This window comes from Lissotriton helveticus, chromosome 6 (genome assembly GCF_964261635.1).
Source record: "Lissotriton helveticus chromosome 6, aLisHel1.1, whole genome shotgun sequence".
Taxonomy (NCBI): Eukaryota; Metazoa; Chordata; class Amphibia; order Caudata; family Salamandridae; genus Lissotriton; species Lissotriton helveticus.
Genome location: NC_136067.1, coordinates 1,794,076,199 through 1,794,096,219, shown reverse-complemented (window position 1 = coordinate 1,794,096,219; position 20,021 = coordinate 1,794,076,199). Strand labels below are relative to the sequence as shown.

The 20,021-nt window shown below is 44.5% G+C and overlaps 1 protein-coding gene across 1 annotated transcript in view; it reads right to left on the bottom strand.

Annotated features, from left to right (window-relative positions):
• Positions 1–20,021, bottom strand: part of THADA (THADA armadillo repeat containing) — a 1,377,633-nt gene that overhangs the window by 131,404 nt on the left and 1,226,208 nt on the right. Inside the window, exon 36 of the mRNA XM_078649688.1 lies at positions 8,303–8,456. Coding sequence (XP_078505814.1) covers positions 8,303–8,456 — 154 coding nt within the window. The remainder of the gene's footprint in view (positions 1–8,302; positions 8,457–20,021) is intronic.

Genomic DNA, 20,021 nt, shown 5'->3' with positions numbered 1-20,021 from the left:
CACTCTGAGGAGATTTAAGTAATCAAATGCAGATTCTAGGACAGCCTTTATTGAAAGTCGGAAGCTATTCTGAAGGTTTGCTCACTGTCCAAGAGCATGCCAAAGTTGCTAGCTTTTAGCACTTGGTGAGGAGGTGGTCGCAGAGAACCAAACCACGAGAAAAATAGTAGGCCTGGATTGACTGACCCCATTGTTGAGGCATAGCCAATTGTTCTGTATAGATTGTGAAGTTTTGACACTATATGACTTACAATTCCAGAAAGCCACTTTTTCACGATAACCGCTCAAGATGTAAATAATGTTTTAAAATGTGTTGCATATACAGTTATCTGACATAGAGATCCTGCAAGTCTGGTGTTGATTTTGCCCTCCTGTACCTACTTTAGACACACCTCTGATACATGTAAGCATAGCGACCACCACTGAACTGGAGCCACTTACGTCCGAACAGCAGAACTGGGGGCACAGTCAGCTGTATCACTAAATGTTTCAAAGCGCAGAAATGAATGGCACAATAGGATGAGTGGCCTACCCTTCTAGCCTACACTGGTGAGATGGGCATGTTTCCTGGAGCGGAAATATCCCCAATAAGCAGGAAAGAGAGAAAAGTAAGGGCTGCTGTATATCACTAGTCATTTAACACTCTCTCAGGACTCGATCTCAGGGCGACGTTACGAACATAGGGCCAGTTCAGTTCATTGTGTGCCAGACCCACGTAGGTGCTTCACACTGTTTCAATAAGGCTGCTTGACTTCCAAGCTCCAGGAACATTCCTGAACTCAACTCATATGGCACCTATGGGTCTCCTCTGTCACAGTGTCCTTCATGCTACATGTTCTCTGATGCACACTGGGAGACAGCCCCCAGGACACTGCTTGACCACTTCTAGCCTTAGCGTGAACACTTCCTGGGCCTCATGACATATGTCCTAGCCATAATGGGCACGCTTGTGCTCACAACGTGCCATCTCCAGCACCCTTTTAGGAATGCCTGCGGTCCTGAGGCATGATCACCAGTTTCAGATGGGCTGCTAGATTTCTGACAATGGATCAGCTCCCATAACGGGCAGGGCTGGACTGGGAACCCAAAGCAGGAATGGCAATTTTGTTGGACCAGGCGCCCTCCACAACACCCCACGTTCTGTGGGCTGTGGGGGACGTGGGGGTTGCACTGCTGCTTTTGTTCCTGATGGGTTGATATTGTAGAGCCGCTACAAAACCGGCCCCCACAGATGCAAAACCGGTCCCCACCCTTCCAGCCTCCCAGGGAAACGCCTGATGCCCACTACGGCATGTCCGGCCCTGATAATGGGTAACAGCTTTCACCTCGAGAAGGTCTGTGGGTCAGAAGATGAGCTCTGCTGTTTTGGTTTCCCGCAACCTCTCATTTTTCATTTGACATTTACATACACCATCACTTGCCCTCTGTGATGACGCTGAAACATGACCACATCTGCAGCAAGAGAAGGTAGGGAGGTCATAGATGTGAAAGCCCAGAAAAAAGCTAGAAGTGCACCTGTCCTACTATGAGCCTGATAACTCTGCGCCCAGATTTATTACTAAGTAAACATATAGCTTGACAGAAACTGTTATTGTGTGCCACCTGACTGCAATTAAATGGATTTTCTTAAAACTTGCATCCAAGCACCAGCCCTTGATACATCGGGCCCCCAAACATGGAGGATGAATGCCTGGTTCCTTCAAGATAAAGAGTTTAAGAAAGAGATTGGGAGGGAGCTAAGCCGATACTTCGACACCAACGAGGGGTCGGTGCATCCCCGGGTATCCCGTGGGAGGCGGGGAAGGTGACCGTTAGGGGCTTTGCAAAATGGCAGCTTAAACTCCAGAGGCAAGCGCAGCTGCAGGAAATTACTGCCAAGGAAGCGCAGGCGCTTCGACTGGAGCAACTTTTATCCACATCGGATGGCGCCTCCCAGCCTCGTCAACTGGCCCTTATTCGGGGCGACATCAAGCAAATGTCCCTGGATGCGGCCAAGCTCCTCTGGCGGTCTTCGGTGGCAAGAGTCTACGGCTGGGGTGGCAAAATGGGACGATACTGCACAGGCTGGCCACGTACCCCAGGGCAAACCGTATCATTCCGGAAGTGGTCGACACAACTGGAGTGGTGCACCGTGCTCCTATGGCAATGGCAAATACTTTTGCCGCATACTATCGGGAATTGTACATGCTACGGACCCCCGGGCTGACCGTCGCTGCTCTCCTTGACCGGGGCGGGGTTCGCCTTCCCACAATGGAACAGGCGGCCCAGAAGGACCTGGAGCACCCCATCTCCCTAAAAGAGATTGAGGAAGCAGTCAACCTGGTCTCACCGGGTAAGACCCTGAGGCCGGACGGCTTGCCGCAGGAGTATTATGCGGCCTACTGAGGCACTCTGATCCCCCACCTAGCAAACTTGTTTAAAGACGCCGTGGCCCAAGGATCGTTTCCGCCACAAACAGACATTGCCACCATTGTGGTTATCCCAAAAACCCAGCCTCCCTCCCGATTATGTGCTGAATATCGCCCCATATCCCTCCTTAACACCGAAAGCAAACTCTATGCCACCATTCTGGCCCAGCAGCTGAAACCCTATTTAGCCTCATTGGTATACCCAGATCAATGGGGATTCATGCCGCAGCGGGGAACCCGCCATTGCCTCCGGAGATTGTAGTCGGCCCTGGCACACCGGCACATGATTACCCCTTATTTGGCACTCCTGTCCATAGACTTTGAAAAAGCCTTTGATTCCGTGGACTGGGGGTACCAAAGGGTGTATTGGCCGAGATGGGGTTTGAGTCCCACTTATGTTCTCTGGTCCGAGTCCTCTATGCCCGCCCGAGAGCACGAGTCCTGGTCAACGGGGTGCTGTCAGAGGCCTTTCCCATCGCCAGGGGCACTAGGCAGGGATGTCGCCTTTCTCCTTTACTATTCGCCCTGGCGATGGAACCTTTGGTGTGCCTGGTGCGGGCTGAGGATCGCCTCCGCGGTTGGGAATGGCCTCATGCGGACAAGATCGCGTTGTACGCGGATGATGTGCTGGTCTTCGTGTCCGACCCCGCCTCCTCCGGGCCACAGTGCCTCAGAATCTTGCATGATTTCGAGCGGGCCTCAGGGCTGCGGCTTAACCCCGGAAAGTCCGTGCTAGTCCCCCTGCATCTCTCTAGAGAATGCTTCGAGTGGCAGTCCACCATACTGCTCCGGAGGCTGTCCTTTAAGTATCTGGGGATCTGGATCACCCTTCTTCCCTAACTGGGCAGGTCCCTCAACGTGGCCCCTTTGGTTAAGACGGCTAAAGAGGACCTCCTTAAATGGAGGGCACTGCCCCTGAACCCCCTGGGGAGGGTAGCTCTCTTTAACCCCTTGCATGCGGGGCGGATTCCCCCGCTGTGCTGGGGGGAAGAGTGGGGGGGCGCGCACAGTGCCCCGGAGCTCATGACGAGCTGAGCTCGTCATGAGCCACGGTGGTCGTGTGCTCATGACGAGCTGAGCTCGTTATGACCACACCCGTTCCTTTAGAACGCTCGCACAGCAGGGGAATTAGCCCAGCTTGCGAGCGTTCCAACGATCATGACGAGCTCAGCTCGTCATGAGCACACGAGCACCGTGGCTCATGACGAGCTGAGCTCGTCATGAGCGTCCAAGGAGTTAAAATGATGATCCTCCCCAGGTTCCTCTACGTCCTCTAGAACACCCCCTCCTGGTATTCCAAGGTCTGGTTTAAGGAACTGGACACTCTAATTACTAAGTTTCTCTAGAGCGGTGGAAGGGCCTGGGTGGCTTTGTCTGTCTCTTGGATTCACTCTTATGATAGTGGCATGGGATTGATGCACCTCTATCTGTATTTTCTGGTGGTGCACCTATTAGTGATACACGATTGGTTTAATGGGGGCTGGTCAGACCTATAGGCTTGAATTGAGCAAACTGGGGATAACGGGCATCCAAGCCATGCTACATGGGGAACCTATTCCGAGCCGGCTTCCTGAGGTGACGAGCTCAGTGTTGTTGTCATGGCGGGCTTCGCTCCGACACACGGGGTGGTCAGGGAAACTGACCCAGTGCACCCCCTTTGGCAGGGGGGTCTGGCTTCGTGAAGTCAGCGGGTTGAGGGGCTTTAAACCTTGGGACCCTATTGGTATCTCCCAATTAGGAGATGTGTGGGCAAGAGGCCAGATGTTGTCCTTCCAGGAGCTCCATACCCGTTACTCCCTGCACTCCTCTCAACACTATAAATATCTGCAGTTGCGATATGCCCTCCTCACACACATCACAGGCGACACGAGGCTCCCTGAATACAGCCGACTGAGGCCCAGACTCTGATGGGTGACTTGGGGAGGGGGGGTCTCCCGAATTTATCATACTCTAGCCAATAACACCCCCACATCACTAGACAAATTGAGAGACCAATGGGTGGTATGGGTGGGCCCCCAAGATGATGTGGACTGGCGCAATGCCCTTATGGCCCCCAGAATAGTTACTGTCTCCGCCAAATTCAGATTGATCCGATTATACTATCTACACGCTACGTATCTCACCCCACTGCACCTGCAGCGAGCGGGTTTGCGCCCAGATGCGTCATGCGCACAATGCAAACACGTCCCGGACGATTTCCTCCACATGGTTTGGTCATGGCCCCGCTTGGGGCAGTTCTGGGGTTCCATTGAGGGAGAGTTAATGGAGGTACTTGGTTGGGATGTTCCTCATGACCCACGTCACTCCTTGCTGGGCATCACTGACAGGCTGGATGGGTCCAGGTCTGATAAGTTGTTTTACAATACAGCAATGATGGTGGCCAAGCGGGACATTGCGGCGGCCTGTATAAGCCCTGATCCTCCTACCCTGGAGAAGTGGGGAAGAGGGGTGGACTGGTGTGCGACCCAAGAGAAAGCCATATATACAGCAAAAGGGCGTGCCAAGAAATATCGTAGAGTGTGGGGGAAGTGGATGGGGGCTGTGGAGGTCCCGATTGACCGGATTCCAGCATCTGCTAGGGGTTATGTTATTCCTTTTTAGAGGGTCTGTGATTGGGGAGTACAGCGATGATCTGAATGAACTCATATCTGTGAGTTCCGTGCAAAGGCTGATTTGTTTTTCTATGTTTTTAAAATCAATAAAATTTGCTTAGCAAAAAAAAAAACATGCATCCAAAATAGGATCAATAAACACATGACCGTTGAATTTAGTGAACTGATGAAGAGGCAAAGGAAAGACCAGAAAAAATAAAAAGATGATCAGCAGTATGGAAGAAAATTGCATTAGATTGTCAAAGTAAGGGGACTGAAGACATTTCAAGTAAGAAAAACTGTCCATTATTTATGTTCTCTTTAACAAGGAAAGCTATTTGTATTGCCTTCTCAGAGGTGCCTGGCCCACCAATGATCACACAGAGTCAAAAATGAGTCCGCACTCTACATACAACAGTAAGGGCCTCATGGTTACCAACAAGCATGAATGCATGTATAGTACGTAAGTGTGAATTCTTCTGTGATTTCCAGTGCCTAAAGCACTCAGTGGAACAGGCAATCAGTCTCATCTTCTTTAATATCCTGAAATGCTTATTTCCTAAACCTCAAAGTCTTAACTTTTTTACTTCTCTTTTATCCAGCATCTCTTCGCAGAGGTCTTCAATCTGTGGGGTGCGACCCCCAGGGGGGCCCTGGAGTCCTGGGAAGGGGGTCGGCATTTCCAGGCCTAACTTCTGCCTGGAATACCAAACGTGACTTTCCTTTTGGAAAAACACAACCACGATGGTTAAAATGCTTCAGTTGGCGTTAATTGAGTGTCATGTGCTGTAAAACTAAGAGGCCCAGCAGACAGGTAAAGCAATCCTTCAACTAAGCCTTCATACAAGGGTGCCTGTTTGCCTGAATGAAATGCAAATATACCCTTGGAGTTCATCTGCAAATGTAAAGGATGCTTGGGAGTGGTTCTGGCTTTAATTGCTCGAATCACTTCAAGCATTGGATTGGCAAAGATGTGTTTTATTTGTGTGGTGGTTAGCAACTGGGCTGTGAAGTGCATGCTTTAAATGATACTTGTATTTACATGCCTAGTACCCATGAAAAGGTGTTGAAGGGACAGTTATGCAAAAAAATGCGTTACTTAAGTCTGATATTACACAAATCTACATTTTGGAAGCTCCCTTTTATCATAAAAGTCTCTGCACATTTTGTAGCAGTCTATCTTGTAATGTGTGTAATGCAAGTATAAAATAATGACTTACGCATTCACAGTGCTTTCTGTCACATGCTGTGACCTCATAGCACTAAAAATACACAAGTCACTATTTTCCACTGAACCAACCAATTTGAATTCTGTGGCTCTCTGGGTACACACAGACCTATGCAGTGCATTAAATAATAGAGGTTTTATAATGTACTATGTAGAGCATTTCCCACTGAGTAACAACTTTTAAAATATTTTTCATTTAAGCTACCCATTATTTTAAATGTAGCTACCTGATGGTGAAAGACCTAAACACGAACAAAATATTTTAGGACTGATTTATGAGAGGCTTGCGCCACTGAAGCGGCAGTTTTTTTGAAGCTTTGGTGGCACAAGCATCTCAATCATATCTATGTGGCGAAACAAAGTCACCCTGCGTGGCTTTGCATGGCTTCATAGATATGGAGTAAGACAAAATTGCGCAAGTCGCTTCGTTGCCTTACTCTATGACAAGTAGGTGTTCCATAGGTGTTGCGGTGGGTGTTCCCACACAACGCCCATGGATTTTGACGCTGCTTCAGATTTTCAAAACCATGTAAACCTGGGGCAGTGCCAAACGTTACGCCTCCCCCACAGCAGGCATAACGAGGGAAAATGTTTCATTTCTCCTCGGTTTTACCTCTTTCCAATTGGTGTGCATTCTGCAGCACACATGGAAAGAGGAAAACCCCTCTCAGGGTTGTTTTGTGCAGGAAGGTGCCCCTTCTTGCACAAAAACCATCTGGCATATGTTTGTGCTAGGCAGCAACTTGTGTGCCAACATAGGGGGGAAATTTCATGAATAAGGTGCATTCCTGCCCTTTCACATTGGCGTAGGGCAGCGCAGCAAGAAGACTTTCGGTGCTGCTCTACGCCAATGCCTCATAAATTAGGCCCTTTATTTTTAGCCACACCTTTGACCACGCCATCAACTACTGACCTTTGGTTTGCTAAACACGGTTTATTTCCCCAATGTAGAAATGATTTGCCATGGGAATTGGGGGCGATTATAGTTGTCGATAGTTGGCAATGATGAGGAGGCTCAAGTACTAGACATTTTTGTGAGGAGGGGGTCCTTAGGCCTAAACGTTTTTGACAGGGGGGTCTCGGCACAAAAAGATTGAAGACCTCTGGCATAGAGGCTTCTAAATGAAAGAACAAGTGCTTAGTGGGAGCTGAAAAGACCCGATCCATGAGGACAGGATATGAAAGAGATTGGGGGTGTTAGTGGACAATGAACGCCCAATTTGGCATGACTGGGTATTTTTATCGTCGTGAGGCATCCTCCAGTTACTTGGCCTATCGTGTGCAGTGGTGCGAGTGCACGGCTGAGAGCATCACAAGATCCCCAGCATTGGTTCTGATTCCTTAAGCTGCAGTTTGGATTCCACAGTGTGTTTGTGTTTCCAAAGCATTACTATATGTGAACTGATCCAAAAGAAAAGAATAAAAGTCTCCTGTACTAATAGCCGGTGCTGGTCTCTCTCTGCTCAAAGACTTGTGTTGTCCACACTGCCAGCACATATGAAGGCTGCAAGATCCTCTGAACCATCTTTAAATCCTTAAGAGCATAACGTAGTGACGTACTAGGGTCTAAAAGATACGAAGATAGGTGCCATCTTCTTATAAGTGGGTTTCAGATCACCTGAACAAATCAATGGCAGGGTGAATATGCAATGTGTTCCTGTCTATAGCGCCATGAAGCCCCCGGGCGAACGAGCGCTCTACAAATACATTTCAATATCAATATCAATATCAATATCAATATGTCTGTATCCACAACCAAGTAAAAGCAAGTTGAGGCACATGCTCATCAGCAAGAAATCCCATTGTGGTGGTCCAAGCCATTTGACAGTGTGTAATCCTAGCACACGTCTTTGTCTTGAACAATATCACCAGTGCCAGAACATTGTAGATAAATACCACAGTAGACGTCTACTGCTTGCAGTCTCCTATGCTGAATAAGAATACACATATTTAGCAACTACTAATGAAGCGTTGATGTCTCACATCACCTTAATGGATGGTTTCCCTTAATGTACATCGGTTTCCTGAGGCAATACATACAAAATGTTAACTTTGGCATTACCAAATGTACTTACCAAGAGTAAGATTCTGATTAGTCAGAAGAACTGGTGCAATTTCAATGAGGACTTCTGCAACAGCCATTCTTATTTCACTCTGTTGCTCATCTTCACAGCAATTAGATACCAACCGAACCCACTGCTTTAACTCGGACTCCATCAGTTTTGATGACTAAAACCATTTTTACAAAAATAAATAAATCAGGAGAGCGTATATGAATAGGACGTAAAGGCAACATGAACTTACATTTACTAGTACAAATATAACATTGTCTTCCATTAACTGAATAGTCAGATCATAGCCACATACAATTATGTACAATTTAATCTGAAGTGGTACCTAGAGGGAGCTGGCAGCTGCTGCTTCATTGTTTTGACAAAACAAATTTCCCTTCATGCTTGTATGACATAAAATCATCTTGCAAACTGCACAATTCAGAGCTCAAGTTTACAGTCATCTCTTCCTGGGCAATAAGATAGTAATGAAAGTAAGATACAGGCAGCAATTCTTTGGGCATTTTTATGGGAGGATAAGTCCTATATTAAAACTATTTTACACAGTAGACAAGAAATCTGGAGTTGGGAGAAAAGAGGGTAGAGGGCTCTGTTTAAGTTATCCATAATCGAGTTCTTTAAAAGTTCTTACTTTCCAAAAGAAAAATTGGTCCACATTTACGATGTTTTGTACAGCAGGACTTGCAATCAGCATGGCAGCTTTCCAAACAATAAAAAACGAGAATGAAGATGTGAATGGTCCTAATTTAAAATCAATCCGTAATGTGTTGCCAACTGTCTCAATGCAAAATCATAAACTAGCATAATCAACCCTACAACCATACATGCAATTTTAATGATGACACTGTTTACTCAAGTCTCCTTACAGAATCCCAACTTCTTGGAATATTCCGGAGATGTATGGGCTTCTCAGAATTGTATTTGCACCACTAGGTGCCAGAGAGATCCAGTTCTGCACCGGTGTGACCAACACCCACCCAATAGAAGTCAACCAGATTATAACATACACAACTTGTGCACCCAAGAAATACTCTTTTCTGACACTGACCTATGCATAGCTGTATATTGATAAAATAGAAGGTCGTAGCAAAACTACACTAGTGTGTGTATGGATAGTACTGTTATTGTGGCACACAGAGACCAATTAGTTTTCAGACATAGGGTGGTTGCACACTCATCTTGAGTTGTACGCATTCTGTCTCTTGGGGCCTCAGAGTAGGAGCATCTTACAAAATACTTTGAGGTGGCTTTCTCAAGAATTTCCCATATTAATACATGCGCACTATGATCCCTAAGTCACGAAGTTTCAAATCTGTACCTCTCCAGCAAATTTATTAGTAAATACGCTTATGACAGTTAAAATTAATGCCCTTTTGGTAAGGTTCATGCGAGGAATCTAAATTCCTTAAAGATATAAAGCGAGATTCAGGACAAAGAAAGACCAGCTACTAGTTCCAGTTTGAAATCATCATTCCTCATAATGAAGTAACTATTTTACTTCAGTTCTGGGGTCTTCAACTGATTAATGGAACTATTCCACGTAATGTGTGAACCAGAAGAGTTTTTCAGCTTTTGAGCCAGTATCGGAACTCCATCCGGCATTGCTATGAACGGGGAGCGTGTAATTTCAAACTGCAATCTGGTTTCCAGTGACTGGAACCTCTCACGAATCAGGTGATTTAGCAAAACTGCCTCTAGAAATTAAATGACCTGGAGTAGGCAGCACTGCCTTGAGGGAGGCATAAAAATGTATAAAAACAAATGCAACAATTTCCTTCTGGAAGGAAGTGCAGCATTTTTACAGATAAAAAACAAGAAATAGGCAGATTTCCCAAAAGCCTTTGTCTAGGAAAAACTGTAAAGACGACTTTGCTGAAGGAAACAAACGGAAGCCAAATAAGTTCCTCCAATACAGAAGTGAAAATGATTAACAATAAGACTTTTATGGCAGGAATAAAAACTGATTTCTCAGGATAGTGTTTTGGGGATCCACGGCAATTCAGCACTCCCAAGACTTCAAGGCAGAGCTTCAGGTGTTTCAAGTACTAAGTAGTAACACTCATCAAAAAACTCTGTATCATATATTTACTGATCACATAGGTACACAGCTAGTCTGCACAATTTCTGAGAGGATAACGAGATTATTATGACATAGTTACCATAATCCAAAAAAAGGGCAAACAGGCGGGTCTGACTCCGTTCCCTTCATGATCTTTTGAAAACCTAGAATGAAAGGAACAGAAAAGGGTACGACCCTTGCCTCCAAAGCCCATACAACTCCAGAGCATGTTAACCTTGCTGGGTAGGAACGTGACACCTTTCCTGGTCGAACGCAAAGCTTCTCTGGTCAGTGCTACCATAATTTCCAGATTAGAACACTCCAATTTCTACTACTTCCACCATCTCTTAACAGCCAAAATATAGGCTATCCAGAACTTTAAACCAGGTAAACCAACCCAGCTTAGGCTTGAAATATCAATAGGTACTCCAAGATGAGGGACCCAAAGTTAAAGTCCCTTTACCAGTCCCACAAAGCCGTATGTGGAGAAGCCATATTTATCTCCAATCTTGCATCAAAAGAGTGATATGTTTTCTGACATTTATTCAGAATACAACCTCAGAATTGAGATCTCTAAACCCTCTAGTACAGCAAACTTAGTCAACTCTCCAACATGTGACAGAGAACCTGGTGAACTGTAAACTTTAAACCACCTGAACATTACATGAGGATGCTGCATTCTGGGCAACAATCAGTCCTGAGAGACTGACAGAAGTACTTGTTTTTAGTATGTTCCAAATCTCCTATTACTATGAATAGTCTCACTCAAGAAAATGCAATAAGAATATACTTTTATGACTAGTACCAAAATCAAAATACCATTCTAGTGCATATAATGCGTATAGTTGTTATTGCAAAAATACTCCAAATAGTGGCAATAATAAAGCTAATAAAGATAATGCTAGAACAAAATTCCACATTCTAACAGTATTTAGTTTCCCTCCACTTATTTTCCAATCTCGCTCCCTTTTGCCCTCTAACTAAGCTAACCTTAGCACCAAAAAGTATCCTTTTTGAGTTTCTTATGTTTGACCTGCATACCTTAGTTGAACAACTGAGTTACTGTTGTACTGTAAGACAGCTGCTGTCTCTCTCTATGGTGTCCCCAGACAAGCTGATAATGCTCATTTTACCGCTTGAAGCATCTGCCTTTGGAATGGAAAAGGTGTTTACAACTTTAGCCTGTACGGCCTCTCAGCTCTCTGCTCCTTGGAAGCAAAGATTCCTCTCTGCCTAATATTTGTCTCCATTTAAACCGAGCCATCAGATCGACCAAATATTAAACAATATATTCATGCAAGGTGGATTATCAACCTGCAATTAAACAATACTAAATGCTTTGCATTTGTAAGTGAAAAATGAACATATGAAATAGAATAAAATGGGGAGTACCTAAAAGAAGCAAAATTACTATTAATGCAGAAGTTAATCTAATATAATCCTTGAGGTCCTCCCAAATGAATCAGACACCAGCAACAAGGCGACCCCTTCTCTGTGATGGCAGTGACCCATCAGAAGTATCTCATCTGAACTACAATTCAGAAAAACCTTAAGATATTCGTGCTCGAGTAAACAACGATCCTTTATTCTTTTTTGTTTTTTAGTACACCATCCTTGTTACCTCTCTCCTCGACGGAATACTCCTATAAAGTGCTCATTATACTGGCATTTCCAACACCAGCATGCCTTTCCTCCAACTTCCTCTGCAGCCTCTGAAAAGGCTGTTTATACTGCATGAGAACGTCCTCAAAAGCCCACTAAATCGTGTTGGTTCATCAAACAAGCATTACTAGTGCCAATAATATGGGAGTGCCATCCATCACTTTCTATTTAAAGCAAACATTAGTTGCTTTACTGCAAGCTCATATAAGAACACCAGGGTGGAATGGGTGACCACATTTCCAACCGCATGCTAATGTGCTAATGCAGCAATTCAAGCTTGTAATACACAGGTTGTTATTCTTACGTTGCACTATTATGATAGCATCATTAACCTTGCTGAACTGCCTATCACGTTATAACTTTTTAGCTTATTCTACATTTATTTGAAATTCGCTATAATTTTAAGTGTCAACAATCGTGACTGCATTTCAGGCAGCTTAATGCTCTTCTTCATGAATTGGAGTTTCTCCTTTTGTAAATATCGGTAATCCCCCAAAAAACTAAAAAATAAAGAATGGAGTCCTCAAAATCTTTCGACTTTCACGCTTATAGCTGGTGATCAATGTAAATGTCTCTTGAATATTTTTAGATGCAGTCCTATATTCTGTAATTTCAAGGGCTTACGCGTATCTCAACAACATCTGTACATTCTCCTTCTATCTTTCTGTATGGATTCAGCTTTCCCCACTATCAGGTTACTTTATGGACAAACAGGGAGGACAGGAGAGTTGATGAGGAATCTGCGGCTGGACAGTCTCTACATGAAAGACCTTTACTGAAGGCAAGTAACTTATTCATCTGATAGAGACTTCTAGCCGCAGATTCTTCATCGTTTGAATAGATACCAAAGCAGTACATATTTGGAGGTGTGTCTGTGATGGACTCAAATCAGAAAGTCTAGCAAGACTGAGTAGGCAAAATGCCCCTCCTGGCGAAAGAAAGGAATGGTAGAACATAACCCCTGCAAACTATGTGCAGGATCCACTTGCCCGAAGTGATTGTCTGCCAAACGGGAAAGAATCGCTGGATTCTTCCTCTCACCAGGTAGCGATGCTCCATTAAAGGCACGCTAAAGAGGTTTGGCAGGTGAGACTGCGAGGTGGGAGGCAGGTGTTGAACTGGGCAGCACGCTGGTATTGGCTGAGTAGGCACTTCTGTTGCAATCACAAAACTGCAGGAGCCCCTAAGGGATTTAAAGGAGGCTGGCGGTAAGAAGTGCCTCGCCCAAAACCTCGAAAGGAGCACTGGAACTAGTGAAGTTTGCGAGAAAATACAGAGAGGCCCAGAGAGCAAGTGATCGCCCTGCACTCTTTAAAGAGCGAAATCAGCCATATCTCTGAACAAGCACAACACATCAAGGAGCACGTCCATCAGGGAGGACTGGACCTCGCCGGAGAACCCAGCTGATCGCAGCCACACATGGAGGCGAATGGTAACACTGGTGCCAATAGCTTGCCCAATGGGATCGGTGGTGTGCAAGCCACAATGAATCATGAACTTGTCTGCATCAGGACCATCCTGAATTGCTAGAGCAAAGACAGGGAGGAGGTCGCCAGCATACCATGAAGGACTAGTGCCACCGAATCCCAAAGGGCAAGGGTGTAACTCCCCAACAAGCAACTGATGTTGATGGAGCGGAGGGCCAGGCTGGTGGAGGAAAAGAACCTCTTGCCAAATGTTTCTCTGTCATAGGGTGTTGTAAGAAACATGTTTGGATTAGACCAACTCATGGAGACTTTTACCGCCTTCGGCAAGAATGAAGCCCATATGCGAAGCACCACTTTATCTGCAAAGACCATCATATATGGAGGCTTGGATGACAATCCGGAGGGGACAATTATGCAAAGGCTCGAAAAGAGTGCACATAAGAAAAGTGAGAACCACATTAAGGTCCCACTGTAGCATGACGGAGGGTGTTGGTGGAAACATATGTACCAGCCCTTTTTAGGAATCTATGTACAACTGGAGATTTAAACAGAGACGGGTTGGTCTGGCAGCCGCAAGAAAGCTGACAGAGCAGAAAGATAACCCTTGAGAGTGCCCAACACAGAACCCTGCTGGGCAAGGTTAAGAATAAAAAGAAGGATAGTAGAAGGTGAAGCAGAAAGAAGGTCAATAGATCTTTCTGTACAATATTTTACAAACCTTTGCAATCACAGTCGTATACGGTCTTAGTGGAGGCCCGCCTGGCTGCCAAGATAACTTCACATACTTCAGGAGGAAGGTTGAACACTATCAACTGTTGCTGCGTAATCGCCACACCACGCATGAAGGAGGAGAGTTGACAGGTTTGGGTGGAGGACCCTCCCCTGCTGCTGCGACAGAAGATCCTCCCGAAGGGGCAGCCTGATCGGAGGATCGATGTTCATTTTCAGAATCTCTGAATACCAGAATCTCCCTGCCCAGTCCGGAGCCACAAGAATGACTTTGGCCCGGGTGGGGTGACAAAAGGGAAAGCGCCATGGGCAGTCGAAGCCTGCACCACCAAGCTCTCAAGGTTGGAGTAATGCCTGAGAAACCTAGGGTCGCCCGGAGTCAGGCGATGACAGCGTGCAATTGTCTTGTACTAGGCTTGCACCACATGCCTAGAAGGACATCAGTTATGCCTAATTAAAGGGCAATATGGGTTCAGAGGAGGAATACCCATGCTGAAGCACTTCGTTCACAAAATTAGTACTGACCTGCACTGAGGGCAACTCCAGTACAAGGAACTCAGCTGCCCTCCTTACCACCATGGCATATGAAGCTCCCACCACCGCAGCCACAGTTTGCGGAGAGAGCATGTCAGAATCTGGGGATGTGTCCAGACCACTGGCCTCCCGAAGTTCCTCATGCCAGTCCATCTGTTCTACAGCTACATACTGGTGTTCCAACGGGTCCATGGACCCCTCCCAGTCTTCACCCATGTCTGAAAAATCCTGAAAATGATCAGGTGACAACATATAACCTCTAGGTTCTACCAGCGCTGGAGTCAGTGTCGAGCGATGCCGGTCCGAGTTGTCAGGCATAAGGATGGGGCTGGCAGCACCGGTGGGCGCCGGCTGCACCAAAGGCATCGACTTCGGGTCCGACACACTGGAAGGTCGCTTTGGCACAACCAGCGTCATCCCAGATCTGGGATCGGATCCATGAGGCCCCACCGGCACCATGGCCGGAGCCGACGGCATCAAATTCAATGGGGTCCCTTCTGAATCGGTGGGGCCTAAAGGCTCACCAGAGGGGTCGGCCCGCTCAAATACATGGTGCATGGCCTCGTAAAATTCATTTATTTGAGCTGTGTTCGCTACAGCTCCCAGAAATGGAGGGAGGCGCAGAGGCAACCCTGGCTCCAGGTCCTCAGAAAGTGCCTAGAGTGTCAGTGCTCTTTACTTCGTTCGTCAACAGACGACATCCGAGGCAAAGATGAAGACTGCTCTTCTTCGATCGGGACCGGGATCTCCGTGGAGTCTCGCTGGCAGCTGTCGACTGTCAGGCCGCAAGGAGCTTCAAAGCTCACTCCCGCAAGGCCTTTGGAGCCATGGCCCGACAGTCCGAACACGACTTGGAATCGTGGTTGCACGCGAGACACCAAAGACATACGAGATGAGGGTAGGATTCCAACATGGCGAGGTGACAGGCACTACAAGGTTTAAACCCTGTCTTTCTAGAAGTCATCCTTAACATACAGAAAAAAGTTTGAGTCAACAAAAACCGAGAAAACATGCCAAAAATCACCAGGGGTAGATCTTCCCAGATAGGTGTGTAACTAGTGCGGAAAGAAAAGAAATGAAGTCAGCGCGCCTTGGTGGCGCCTATATAAGTGACTGTGACATAACCGACGCTAACGATGCCGCTGTCATGCAGAGCCAAATGGACCCACCCAGCGGCACGTGCAGGAGGTACTGCTCACGCAAAAGTTTCCAGATCGAGCCTGCGGAATTCAAAGATAAGGAATCTGCAAGTAGAATTCTCTATCAGATATGGAGTCTCCTTATGCTTGGTGAAGTGGAGTTTCACCTCACGTACCCTGAGGCCTTTCAGGTTCATTGATGTGCACGCCTAGTGGAGATCTGTCACAGACATTTTTCTCTGACAATAGCAACAGGGATTTAAACTTGACGTTTTTGGCAGTGACATCCTTTGCATTCTGAAATTTTGAGGTGAAATGTCTCTGAGAGACACAAAGGGAGCTCTGGATCCACACCTGGTGATGCAGAAAGTAAGGAACTGAGGTCAGCGTAAGGGAGTGCCACCTATATAGGTCCATCATGTCATTTGCGGAACGGTGTGGGAGCAAGGCACCAACTTCCGGCTCACAGAGGTACTGCTGAAATGATTCCCGATCCAGTCTGATGCCTGGGGAGTATTCAAAAGATGATTAATCTACGGTTAGAATTATCTACCAGGAATTTCTTTTCCTACTACATGTTGCAGTATCAGTTGATGTTTGTATTCCATGGCTTGTTACAAAAAAAGAAAAAACAAAAGAGTAAATCTTCTTATTCAAGCCATTGGGGACTGCTGTATGGCAACATTACAATAAGTCAATTTTTTTCTGTAGTAAGTTTTTATCACAGTCGCCCTCTCTAGCTAATGGTCAGAAATGTGGTTTACTAGTGCTTTCCTGCATCCTGCTCAGTTACTGCTTTTGTGTTTAAGCCGTCATTTTCCTAGGTCCATTCTGTCTTCTCAGTGTACAGTAGTTTGCGAGGATATTTGAATAAGTAAATACAGAGGCCAGTTTCACAAAGTATGCATTGTTTTATTTCAGTCCTTCTGGCTGAAATTGGGTGATGTACAAAGTGGCCTCTAACAATATTGCAAATTGAATACTGGGGCTGGAAAGTGCTCTCCTTAAGAAGTAGTTAAAGCTGTCTTACTGCTGGTTACCTGAGTTTTCTCAGCTCTTGTTACAGTATCTTCAGTGTTTTAACCTGTTCAAATGCAATTAAGCTCTTTGATGCCTCGTCAGGGGTAGTAAGCGCTATATAAATACACAGGGGTATGGCATTTATTCAAATATCTACTTGTCCATGGGGCAGGCTGCTTCATAAATCTACTTGTTATGATAATAGCCTCTCTGATTATGCCTGGGCTCATACCGTATTAGGGTTTGAATACTAGCAATTTAAAACTTCTGCCAGGGCTGGGGAAAAAAGTGGCTAGAGGGAAGATAAACTTGCAAATACTGGAGATTTTCACATGAGCAATTCTACATATGTATATTTGCTTATGTTTAAATGCAGTTGACAAATATTTTCTATGAATACTAGTTCTTGGCCTACTTCTGTAAATTTTTGTGAATTCACTAAATCCGTAAATTTGTACGTAATGCAGGGACATATACCATGGGTGCACTTTTGAGACTTTGTTTAATAATTGTGCCTCTAATTAGGTCTGGCATTAACCGTGACCTTTGTGTATATTAAAATTCTGTCTCTTTCTCTCTCTGTCTATTGGCTGGCTTTACTGAGAGTGGTAGTATTCTGCTCTTTTACAAGAAGCATAACAGCACACATCATCGTTTTGTTCAGTGCCAGGAACTACTGTGGCAATGTGTGCTTTTTGAGACCAAATATGTTTTACTTTTGCCAATGTTTGTTATAATGGTGAGGGCCTGGCAGCTCCCACACCAATAAGGTTTTACAAAAACCATTCCAAAAACCACCAATTTCAGACCTACTGGCTTTGCCAGTGCTTGTTTATTTCTATCTTTCCCATAATCTTATTGAAACTGGTTACACTGATTTTCCATTATGAATATTTTTGGGAAATACTAGCATACATCAACACATTTTACTAAATAGTGCTGCAAAGAATTGGTACCTAAAATTTTACAGTAGTTTAGCTAAATGTTTTTTTCCTACTTGTATTTTTCCGTGAACATTTTATTTTGAAAGCAAAGAATCATCAATCTTGTTTTGAAGCTTCTGTAAATATTTGCATCTAAGCAGTGAGCATTACAGAGCATTCTCTGAGCATTATACAAAGCCTCAAATTGCTAAACTTTGAAAACGTGTGTACATATTTTGATACTGGATCCACTGTCAGTAGTGCAGTCCGAGCTTACAACATTTACTTAGAGCACTTACCCTAATATTAAAGGCTTTGCCTTTAATGAATCATAAATACCAGTTTGAACAGCATTAACACATGAACACAAATATTACATTAACTGCAGACAGTGCCCTTCCCTGATCCATAATGTGGTACTGTAAACTGGCAGCCAAAGAGTTTGCGCTGTAGGGGGTTGGGCCTACTTGTCCCAAGGACAAATCGATATAAAAACGTGTTGCCCTTGACCCCAAACAATATGTCCTGGGTGTCGGCGCTATAGGAATTCCACATCCCTTAAAACAATTAAAATTGTTAGTCATGCTTTATCTATACTTTTCAGTTTGTCATCCAATGTATATAATGAATATTTATTTGGGCTAATTTTCTTGTTTTTTTAAAATTAGCTCTATATATTTCAATACATAACTAGGTTTATTGAACAATCCAGAGCACTACACAATAAAGTATTTGTGATCCGTCAATCTTGCGGATCCAATTTTTAACTAGTTTCAACACAACATTATACAAAGTCCATATTTATATAAACATTGACAGCCAGAATATTGTTGACACACAGGTCAGAAGATGACGCACACAGCTGACACGTGTTTTGTCGTGTGGACGACTTTTTCAAGGCTTGGTGATGGTGAAAAAACACCCGATATACTCGTCTCCAAAATTAGGTTTTAGCATCAGTACTTCCCTTATGATAAAAGGGGGTATGTAGAAAAACCAATCCTGTAATGTCTAGAAACCTACGTGGACTGGATATACTTCCTACTGAGTGGGTCGCAGAGATACTTCTTACAGAGCGTATATGGGCTGTTTTACTACTGGCTACGGGCCGAAAAAAGCCCACGCCGGGGTTTAATGTTTGCACTTCGACCGAATGGTGCAATCACAAAGATACGCGAGTACCGGCTACTGCACCAGAGGTCTCAAGTAGTTTGCATATCTAGTCCACATAGGTTTCGAGACATTACAGGATTGGTTTTTGTATAAAATTGTGCTGTTTTGAAGTGTTTAAACTAATTCAAAAAAAGATCTGCAACATTGATTTGTGCTTTGGATTGTTCAATATCTGTATATATGTGAAAATTCTTTTTCCACTTATGGACTTTCACTACTATGATGGCGTAGTGTTTATTCATTTGAGCACACTATACTGAATTTTGTGTACTTTCTAAGAAACTTGACAGAGGTGCTGGCAGTTTGTAATTACCACTGCCATCTTGTTCTTTCTTCGGTCACACAAATAGGTATTTTGTCAATAGTTCATTTCTCGTAATTGGGTTCACTCTTTCAGTTGCATTTAACAGCATAATGGCAGGAAAACTTTTTTCCTTAAATGTATTGGTCATTACTGTTTGTTCTTAATGAAATTCCTCTTCATAAGATATTTTTCTTGTTATATGAAGAAACTGTGAAACAGTAAACAGTCCATGAGGCTTTGTTATGAAAGATAATGTAATGAATTAAATTGTTCCTGTCTGTGGGTTTTCTACGAAGACTCATTTTCTATGCCTTATTCTTATGCTTAATTGAAATGCCAAAAGCAATGGATGCAAGTGCTACTAATTAAAAGAGCACATTTAATTATTTCATGTTTTCATTTAATTCGTTCATGTTAATTTTAAGTTATTCTTTGGTCTTGTACACAAAATAAATGTTATCAATGACCCTGAAAACAATCTTTCAATATTTGATCCACTCAATGTCAATTTTTCCCATTAATATGCCCTGCATGAGACGGAGTCGCTGAAGGAGCAATGAATGTGCAGAGGATTCTGCATGCAATGGCTTCTAATCCTTCATGATGTAGTACAAATGTATATTGGGCTGTAATATCATAAGGTACTCCTTCCATCTTTTTTTTACTAAAATCTCAGCTTTTCTGACATTGTATTATCCAGGTAACTGCATAGATCTACTGTTGTACTTCCTCCATTTTGGACTATTCAAATC